Source organism: Nelumbo nucifera, chromosome 2 (assembly GCF_055504915.1).
Source record: "Nelumbo nucifera cultivar China Antique chromosome 2, China Antique-T2T, whole genome shotgun sequence".
In the NCBI taxonomy this organism is placed as follows: domain Eukaryota; kingdom Viridiplantae; phylum Streptophyta; class Magnoliopsida; order Proteales; family Nelumbonaceae; genus Nelumbo; species Nelumbo nucifera.
Genome location: NC_142650.1, coordinates 8,116,792 through 8,125,416, shown reverse-complemented (window position 1 = coordinate 8,125,416; position 8,625 = coordinate 8,116,792). Strand labels below are relative to the sequence as shown.

At 40.3% G+C, this 8,625-nt stretch overlaps 1 protein-coding gene across 4 annotated transcripts; it reads left to right on the top strand.

Annotated features, from left to right (window-relative positions):
* Positions 1–554: 554 nt before the first annotated feature.
* LOC104594840 (patatin-like protein 6) lies at positions 555–6,311 on the top strand. Of its 4 annotated transcripts, none has more exons than XM_010255343.3 (3): positions 555–2,757; positions 4,012–4,291; positions 6,123–6,311. In XM_010255343.3, exons 1-2 carry the CDS (start codon positions 1,636–1,638, stop codon positions 4,279–4,281), a joined length of 1,392 nt encoding a protein of 463 aa, XP_010253645.1. In that variant the 5' UTR covers positions 555–1,635; the 3' UTR covers positions 4,282–4,291; positions 6,123–6,311. The 4 variants fall into 4 exon arrangements, with proteins under 4 accessions (XP_010253645.1, XP_010253647.1, XP_010253644.1 ...); XM_010255345.3 differs by having other exon boundaries at positions 5,557–6,311; XM_088898803.1 differs by lacking the exon at positions 6,123–6,311 and having other exon boundaries at positions 557–1,582; positions 1,747–2,757; positions 4,012–4,293.
* Positions 6,312–8,625: the final 2,314 nt, after the last annotated feature.

The window sequence follows — 8,625 nt, the reverse complement described above, 5'->3', positions numbered from 1 at the left end:
TGCAAGGGAGCTAAACAAATCCGCTCCACATTCGACCCGTTTTACCCCGGTTAGATAACCTGAAAATTTAGGAGGAATGGACGAATGGAATGGTGAGATCAAATCAGCCCTCAGAAAATTGCCCTCATAACATTCCACAGAACATCCCCGCGTGTATTGAGAACATCTTGTGGGGGGCTGATTTGAACTCTGGAATGGTGCGTCGAGGAGGGGAGGGGGTTGGCCCACTGCCTTGCCGCTTCGCCTGCTCCCCACTCCCCTCCCGGTTCCCCAGTCAATCACCAGGATCTACGTCAGCATATGCTGGGTCCCATAAATCAACATTTTCATCGACGAAGTTTGCATATTGACCGTCGATCTCGTATACGCAGTGGAGTTGGCGACGGATATTTATCTTCACCACCATATTTGGAGCCACGGCAGCAACCGAGCAACCGTCGGTGATGTTGTGAATCCGGGCATCAGGGCATGTATACCAAGGACCACGGTTAATAAATAATGACCATGTTAATGCGAACGAGAGAGAGAGAGAGGATAGACGATTCCATAAACGTCCAAGCTGGGGCAAGCTCATGTACCAAAAAAAAAAATAAATAAAAAATATCGAAGCTCTTCGGGTTTTAAAAGCTAGCAGACATGCTCTGCAAGTCCTGCGCTTTTGCCTTGGTTGCGTCCTTTGGTTTTTTGGTTTAAACCTTGCTGTAGTTCTGGCGTGCTCTGATAAAGGGGGAGAGAGAGTGAAGGCCCTTAACCGGAGAGGAACAAGTCCTGAAAGAACGAGTTAATAAAGGGACAGACGGAAGGGAGAAATAGGAGGTAGTCCAAAGGTCTTCTTGTTCGACGAGGTTTTCTGCATCTCGATAGTTAAAGATTGATCGGTAATAGAATATAAATGATTTACAGAGAAAATAGAGTTTATTCTTCGACAGCTTGACAATTGCAGACGAATGAACCATTAGTATTATCACGGTCTTTTGGAGCTTTAATAGGGCACAAGTTTCAACGGCGAGATTTCTTATCGAAGTTTTGTGGAGAGGAGAAAATAGGAATTAAGAAGCTAAAATCTGCGAGAATCAATGACGGGATGATGGTTGAAACAAGATCCTGCACAAGTACCTCGGAGCGAGATCTTTGAGGCAAGCATATCCACCGAAGTAATTCACCACTGAGGCAAAATCTGCAACTAATTCTCGGACTACCAAAGTTTCCAAAGGTGTTTTGCAGTTCAACAGGGATATTCAAAGCAAAAGGTAAAGATAGTCGAGCTTATAAATAAAATCTGGTTGAATCCTTAAAAAGAAAAAAAATAAGGGAAGAGAGAGAGAGAGAGTCGCAACTTGAATGCTGATATCCACAGCAGTACCCAAGGCATTTAGGGTTTGAGTGTTTGACGCAAGGGGTTGAAACTTGAAAAACCTACGGCACCGGAGAAAACAAGAGTTTGGTAAGCGTTAACACCATGTCAACAAGGAGCTAAGTTTGAAATGGTCTCTGGTACTGATAGCATGCAAAGTGGTTACTTCCAATAGGAAGATCAAAGATTGTAGAGGAAGAAATAGAAAAAGAAAAGGATTGAATCAAGGTATGCAATTAATAATCTTCCTTTAATTGTTTTCGTTCTTCTATTTTACGGAAATGGCTTGTAATCCATCGGAAATGCAAGAACCGAGCATCGATACCGATAAGCTTAGTTATGAGATCTTCTCTATTCTGGAAAGTAATTTTCTCTTCGGCTACGACGATCAGAAACTCTGGATTCCCAAACAGATCGCTCCAGCCATAGAAACAAAATCCGAGACTACATCTCCGGCAACCACCGGTAACGGCGTGGGGGCGATCAAGAATCAGAGAGGTAAGGTCTGCATTCTTAGCATTGATGGCGGAGGAATGAGAGGGATCCTCTCAGGAAAAGCCCTTGCTTACCTAGAACAAGCTCTCAAGACCAAATCCGGAAATCCAGACGCAAGAATAGCAGATTATTTTGACGTTGCCGCTGGAACAGGCTTCGGAGGGATTTTCACGGCGATGCTCTTTGCCACTAAGGGCGATAACCGATCCATTTTCCGGGCGGAGGAGACGTGGAAGTTCTTAGCAGAACAGGGGAAGCGTTTTTATCGATCTTCCTCTGGTTCATTCTCCGGCGGGGGTTTTATACGGCGATTCTTCAAGGGTGGAGCCGGCGGTTCAACTAGTTCATCGACAGCCGGGCTAGAGAAGGCGATGAAGGAGGTGTTTACGGATAAAGGCCGCAGTCTAACGCTAAAAGACACACTGAAGCCCGTTTTGATACCTTGTTACGATCTCTCGAGCTCAGCTCCGTTTCTCTTCTCCAGAGCCGATGCGCTGGAGACGGACAGCTATGACTTCTGGCTCTGGGAGGTCTGTCGAGCAACGTCGGCCGAGCCGGCCATGTTCGAACCGGTGGCCATGCGATCAATTGACGGCCAGACTCGGTGCGTGGCGGTCGACGGTGGATTGGCGATGAGCAACCCGGCGGCGGCAGCGATAACCCACGTGTTACACAACAAGCATGAGTTCCCGTTCGTGCGAGGAGTGGAGGACTTGATGGTGTTGTCTCTGGGGTGTGGTCAACTTCTGGAGGGCAGCTACGAGTACGAGCAGGTCAAAGGGTGGAAAGGAAAGGAGTGGGCGCGACCAATTACTCGAATTGCCGGCGACGGTGCCGCCGATTTGGTTGACCACGCCGTGGCGATGGCATTCGGCCAGAGCCGTAGCAGCAATTACGTTCGTATACAGGTATGCGTATTTCTGTGATCAAAACGATCTACACGGGAGTCTAACGTTCGCCGTTTCGGTGAATGCTTTATCTCTTGGTTATTAATTTCTTTTTCTCATTTTGGTTTCGCTTTTTAGTTCCAGTGGGACGAAACCGGGTTGCCGGCCGTTGTCTAACCTGCGCTATATCGTTTTTACTGCAATTAACCTGCGCATCCCGCGTGGTATCCCTGTTACGTCTGCCTCAGTTTTAGGGAATTGGGGAGTTATTGTTGATAGAGTCGTGAATGTGCCAGGAGTGTTGTGCTGATAGAATCGGGAAAATGGATTTTGTTGTATACTTTGTACAGCGGGGCATTTCCAGCCATATATGGCCTTCTGCAGATTGCAGGGGACAATACTCAATAGGTCAAAGTTAACACCTGACCTTACATTAGCGTATTTCTATTGGTCCACGCCCAGGGCGATGAATTCCACGTGATAGTTTGGCAAAGGGTTTAGCCGGAATATCTTTCCTTATTTTTGTTTCCGGTTTTCTAGTTTCTATTAATTGTTACATTTGTTTGCTTTCTAGCAGGAGAGCCTGAAACCATTAATGTTGTTTTCCCTTCTTTTTATACGAGAAGACGAGAAGGGAAAGGCATTTTCCGTTATTCGTAGGGTTTAGGGAAGAACAGACGACGATGGGTGACTGTTTAGTAGCTAACAAAACTACAAAAGAGCCAAAGAGGACGAAAACGCGGTTTCACTGGTGCCATTAATGGTGTATAATGTTCATTTTCTGGTTTTGCCATTTTCCGTAGTATTTGTGTCCAATTACTTTTTCTTTTTCTATTTTTTACTTCTGGTATAGTATGCCCCTCCCCTTGTTCTTCTTGGCTTTAACTTTTTAGGCAGAGCTGTAAATGAGAGGGGAGGGGATTTCCCTCCGGCTGAAAGGGAACAAAGTAGGTAGTTCGAGCTATGGTGGTGGTTCTTTGTTCATTCCAAGTTACCGACAAAAAGGGGACATCGTTTTTTCACTTCACTCTACACTCTTCATAGTCTTCACCTTTTCTGTCAAATGTGTCGTTAAAATACTTATATCGCGAACTGTGACTCAGTTGAGCATTACCCGCCCGATTAGTTTCGGTTTCAAACCCGTATCCTGTACCACGAGGTTGTTGAGATTGATTACAGGAGATTGCATCAGTAATGCAACTTCAAAAGTTGATGGTATGAACCCATTTTTTTCTTCTTGGATTTCATAACTTGTTCGTTATTGTTGCATAACAGGCAAATGGATCGAGTTTGGGTCCTTTTGGGGCAAATGTGGATTCTGACTCAAGTCCCAGCAATGTGAAGATGCTAATCGGAGTGGCAGAAGAGATGCTTAAACAGAAGAATGTTGAGTCGATTCTTTTTGGCGGAAAGAGAATCGGGGAGCAAAGCAATTTCGAGAAACTAGATTGGTTTGCTGGAGAACTCGTGCTGGAGCATCAGAGGAGGAGTTGCAGAATAGCTCCCACTGTGGCATTCAAACAAGTTACACCAAAACCCACCTAAAATAAACTAGGTAAGCATGTCCTCGTTTATTTATTTATTTTTAATTCTGTAATCATATATAATAATTTATTTGATTCTTTGACGAATGTATCTTAGAAGAGCACAAACTTTTATTTATTAAAATTCCCCTTAATTTTATAAATAATAAAATTCGTTTAGAGAGAGAGAGAGGATTCAGGAAAGGTCACAATCACAGGGGAAGATGTTTGCACAAATATTTCATGTTATTTCTCTACATCGCGGGATACTTCCGTCATTTTATTCAGGGTGCAAACAACCGGTTGTTGCAGGGAACCTGTGAAGCTGGGGCTGGAAATTCCTGATGCTGTCGGCCTACCGACAGGGCTTATCAGGAAAGAGTGGGGATTATTTAGTCATTTAACGATAGGAATAGAGAGTAGGGTGGGGCTTATCAGGAAAGGGTGGGGATTATTTAGGCATTTAATAAATAATGTTTATATAAAAGCGAACAGAGATCATGATGGTGCATTGCCTACCCAAAGGCTACTGCCCTGACCCTGAGAGTAATAGAGAGATTGAGGCATTATGTTTTGTGACTTGTTCATGGTCGGGATTTTAGGCAATAACATACCCCACCCTCAAAAGAGCCCTATGATCATTGTTCCATTTGACTCCTGTGTTAGTTCTTTTCAAATAAAATCTCGGCCTACGAGACACACACCCATACAAGGGAGTGCGTGTGCGTCCTTGCCTCCTCGGTTCACAAATCCGCTACTCAATAGTCAATACTCATTCAGTGCGTCTGCGTCCTTGTGTTCGGTTTTCTATCTTTTTGCTTTGTTGCTCCTATGTTTGTTTAACGGAATTTTCTTTGACAAAAAAAAAAAAAAATCAGTGGATTCATCCTTTTGGGAAAAATTGCCTCCGTCTTTTCTTCTATTGAGTTGCTGCAAATTCAGTCTTTTGTCCCAAAAGAGTTATTACAGTTTACATATAATATATAGATGTATTTTCCCTTCTTGATCTTTAGTTGTTGGCAATTTGCTATGGAAAAAGCAAGATTGTTTTTGTCATTTCACGTAAGAACCAAATGCAGTGAATGATGAGTGATTATTTACTCCGTACACTCCCAAGCCCCTCCAAGCACGTGCTGTCCTCAGTAGTAACTGGGTAAAAGCAGAGAAACTTAAAACTATAATGGCAGTGTTAAAGAAGTAAAACTATTTGTTTAGATGCTATTTTTAAAATAAAATATCCATCTATTTTGTTTTCTCAATGATTTTCACCCAATATATTTTGTTCTTTGATACGCAGGTGAAAAAAAAAAGAAAAAGAAAAGAAATATAACAGCTTTTACTTTAACGAGGGAGAAGGGGAGAAAAGAGGAGGACAAGAAGTCGGGGGAATTGAGATTTGAAAGAGCACTTGGTTAAAAGAAAAGGTAGGAGATCTCGTTGGGATTTTTTGCCTGCTAGAGGACCGGCAATTGTGGTGTCCACAGTCCACTCTACCTTTGGGACTTTCCGTGCTCTCTCTCTCTCTCTCTCTCTCTCTTTCTCTCTCTCTCACTCGGTTTTCTTCATTCTTCTTTGGGCTTTGTAGTCAAATTAAATGAGGTTTGCCTTCAAGTGGGATTTAAGGGCAACCTGTTCCTTGCGACCCATACCTACTCTTTCATGTCTTTTTTCTTTCATCCTATCCTTTACCTTTTCACGTCATTATGTCCAAAAACTTGAATGTGGGCACTGTGGGGTACTTAAGTTTTCAAAGAAACAGGAAGAAAAGAAAAGAAAAGAAAAGAAAATACGTATCCCACAAGCCCCAAAATTTTCTTTGGTTGGTGGGTATTTTTTCTTCAATACAATATTTGTATTTTGTAGCGGTGGAGAAGGAATAGAGTCTGGGATCTTTTTCAGCAGGCAACCATATCTTGATTAGAGGTGTTGATGGATGTTTGATGTACGAAGCTTTTCAGGGGATGGGGCCAACATTGGAGGTGAGGCGAACCCTTTTCATTTAGCCTTTATCAAGCCTTTAACGGGCCCTATGCAATTTATTAGTTTCTCACATGTTCATCATCTTATGATTGCTCAAGAAGGAAACCCTCTTTCTCTCTCTCTCTCACATTCCTTAGGAATCTCCTACAGAACTTCTTCTTGTGCTTCTCTCTCCAACACATACAATGACAAACGTACCGCCTTCTTTTTATTGTGCTTGCAAATTGGGTAATTGACAGTGGGTCGCTGTGAAATTAATGGAATCCGTGCGTACCATGCCATAGTTATAAAATTCAACTTGAACTTTGTACCAAACAAAAAAAAGAAAAATCAACTTGAACTAGTTTGGGTATTTTGTGTTGATTCGGTAAAATTAACTCTCAATAATTTGTTTTTTCTCAAACAATGCTTTGTGAGATTTTGTCCATAGGAGCTGCAGTACCGATAGCTGGGAGAGTAAATTAAAGTCTACCAATTCACTCAGGTCAAATGAGTCAATTAATAATAAAATTAGATGTGATAAAATTTATTTTTATTGATAATAAAAAATATATTATAATACAAAAAGAAAAAAACAATATTATATTTGACACCAGACCCACTGACTGGACCAAACGGACCATGATTCAACGGGCTGGATCGCCAAATTATTGACTGAGTCGACAGTTTGTTGTAGACGCTGCCACGCTGGTGTTTTCAGCATAATATTGCCAAAGAGAAAAAATTTGGTGTCTTCATACCAACAACCTGTTTTAATTTGCCAGCCCTTCCAGAAATTCTTTTCAATTTTGGGCATTTAATATTGAAAAACTATTGTCAAGTGGAAGTTATGTTGTATTATTGTCACTGGACGGTGCAATATAAATGGATCGTTTAATCCGGATACACCCATCAAATGGAGGGTGTATTATGTCAAATTCCACGTGGTTTCCCTTTTGTGGTTTGACTGAGGAATTCCATTTATCTCCCATCACTTCAATCCATTCATTATTCACCAACCGTTTATAGTTCCAACGGTCATATTTCATCTCTGTTGGGGCTTCGATTCCCCCACAAGGGAAATGGGTATGAGCAGGAACAGTCTTTAATTTTTAATCAAATAATAAATGTCCAAAAGATTTTACTTTTCCTTTTCTTTTTTTCCAAAAGCTCAAGATTTTATTTAACTCTCAAGAAAGCTTTGACAAATGAATATTAAATTGCAAATGACTAATTTATGTCATTTTAATTCGTAAATACCAACAAAATATAAGGATTTTTTTCCTTGTAAAGAAGTATTAGAAACTCGTACACGAAAACAATTGAATAAAATTCCCATTGATCTTTTATATAGATTCTAGAGAATTCATATTACTAATGAGTTTAATATTGTAGTTGGTTAAATTATTCAAATGGTATGATTATTCTTCAAAACGAGGCAAAAATTCAATTTTGCTTTTCTTTTCTATTTTTTTTTTTTTTTTCTTTCTTGGGTAAGGCTGAGAAAAGTATCTACAAGTCACCAAACATCGCCAGCTACAGTACCTAACTCCTCCTTAAGTAGATCTTCCTCTAATGTTCAGCCGGTGTCCAGCTAGCGAAATTTTGTATAGATACCCTGTGTATATTTTGAAAGAAAAGACGGGGAAATCTCTACAAGGTAGTGATTCTTTTAAAGTGGTTTATTAAAATGTTTAATAATTCAGTTACCCTGTATATAGTTTGAAAGAAATAGTAAAAGTAAAATAGCCTACACATGGTAGTGATTCTTTTAAACTAAGGCTGTGTTTGGTTGCAGTGCAATTTTATTTGTACTAATAGAAATACATGAGAGTGCAAATGAAAAAAAAATGTAAAAATTGGTTTAATTTTGTTTTGGATTTTACTTGATTCTTCTTTAGGTCTTATTTTCACCCAAAACATTTGCACTGCCATAGTTTTGCATTGCACAAATAAATTTACACTGCAACCAAACATAGCCTAACAGATTAACCATAATCGATGCTTAGTGGCTCCTTAATTATGACTAAAGATGATTAATGAAAATGACTAGTATTAATTCCTTCTAATGCTAAAATTTCAATTCTAAGGACTACTTAATCTAGGATAAAAGTTAAAAATTGGGTCAGAAATCAGAATGTTACGAGATGGCTATGGCAACATTTGTGATTAGACATCCAAAGCAGAAAGAAAGACAGGTTACAAATCTAAAATATCCTTATTAAGAGGTTTCCTTCCTATAATTAGAACTTTAGAAGTACTACATATACAGAACACAAGGAGCCCAAATTCCTAATCTAGACTTGATTCCTCATCAGTCATCGGTCATCAAGTGGGTTTGTGAATGTGAGGGCTTTCTACTAATTAATTAGTTAGATAAACCTTTTTATGCTAATGATGTAAATAT

Bases quoted from the DNA above. Each gene is read 5' to 3' on its own strand.
- LOC104594840 (XM_010255343.3), top strand. From the start codon at position 1,636: ATGGCTTGTAATCCATCGGAAATGCAAGAACCGAGCATCGATACCGAT. The intron at 2,758-4,011 runs GTATGCGTATTT...GTTGCATAACAG, and splicing joins GCAATTACGTTCGTATACAG to GCAAATGGATCGAGTTTGGG.